General features: G+C 56.9%; 1 gene segment (V, D, J or C); it reads right to left on the bottom strand.

The window, feature by feature from the left end:
• Positions 1-240: 240 nt before the first annotated feature.
• On the bottom strand, positions 241-1,106 carry LOC135886439 (T cell receptor alpha variable 21-like). The segment is given in 2 exon segments: positions 241-536; positions 1,049-1,106. Coding segments are annotated over 2 exon segments (354 nt in total).
• Between the last annotated feature and the right edge of the window lie 283 nt (positions 1,107-1,389).

Below are 1,389 nucleotides of genomic sequence, written 5' to 3' on the forward strand. Positions count from 1 at the left end.
CGAGGAGGTATTCCCCAAGTGCATTCCCTCCTCAGCCTCTCTGTCTCAGCTCCGGACCTGTGCGATGCGGATCCTCGCACTGCCCTGCCTCACCAGGGTTCTGGGGGCTGACCGTGTCAAGGAAGGCGAAGCACGCTCAGAGATGCACTGTGGAAGAAGTAGGTGGTGTTGTCCCGCCAGCCAGCCTGACAGTTACCCTCCAGCTGGGGAGTTTTTGCACAGGCTGACAGTGCTGCTGTGTCACCGTGTCGCCACGGCGCAGAAGTAGGTGGCTGCGTCTCCCAGCTGTGATTCTCTGATGTGCAGCGAGCTCAGCCGCTTCCCCTTGTCCAGCTCCGCGGTGAGGTTGGGCTCCTTGGTTTGTGTCCCATCGGACACCAGAATCAGCAGCGAGACAGGCTGGCCTCCGGGAAGCTGCCTGAACCACTGCAAACTCCAGAACGTGCTCGTCGTGTAGTGGCAAGAGATGCTGCCGTTCTGCCCTTCCCAAGTGACCGCAGACAGGTTCTGGTGCACCTCGGCCTGGCAGCTCCCCCCTGTGGGCAGAAGGCAAAAGACACACCCCATAGATATCAGGGCACCGCTGCCCCGTTCACACACTGGCCGGATGCGAAGCCCAGGGGAGTTTCTCTTCATTTTCAGGGGCTTTGCATCCGGCCCACCACTGCTATTTTCCTATATTATTATATTCCTAGATTGCTATAATCTGGGGTTAGGGGTTGGGGTTAGGGGGTTAGCCCTAGATTATTGCTGGCTGCGAGATTCCCAAAGGCACAATAATAAGAGACAGCCCCTACCCCAAAGAGTTTACAGATTAAATAGCCAAGTAAAGGGTGGGAGGGGAAACTGAGGCACATAAAAGGGAAGGAAATCCAGCAGGCCAGCGCTGGGAATTGAACCGAAGCGTCCTGTACCCCCATCCACCCCAGTAGAGAGAACGGTGCCTGGCTAGCAAACCACAGGGGAGAGCCAGAGAATCAGTCCTTGCTCTCTTATATCCACCATCACGTTCAGCATCTTCTGTCGCGTTTCCTGCCCCCAGACTTACAGGGAATGTTCACCAGCAGTAGCAGCAGGCGTGGGAACAGCTGCCAGGATCTCCCCATTGTCCCTCAGCAAAGACGCTGTCTAGCCGGGTGTTCCCCGTTCAGTACAAAAGGTTCAGCCTCCTCACGGTAGATTTACTTCTCCCTCTGGGGCAAATTTACCAGCTCCGCCTCCTGAACTAGGACCCTCTTTGGTACCCGCAGCTGCAGCTCCGGGTGGCCTAACACAGCCAGGAAATGAGTCCCGAGGAGTCACTTTGTAAAACTGCTCTGAGCAAGTGGGTGCTGTGAGTGGGCGGAGCCTGGCTTCTAGACACAGGTGGGTTGTGGGGAGGAGCGGGGA

Source organism: Emys orbicularis, chromosome 12 (assembly GCF_028017835.1).
Source record: "Emys orbicularis isolate rEmyOrb1 chromosome 12, rEmyOrb1.hap1, whole genome shotgun sequence".
In the NCBI taxonomy this organism is placed as follows: Eukaryota; Metazoa; Chordata; order Testudines; family Emydidae; genus Emys; species Emys orbicularis.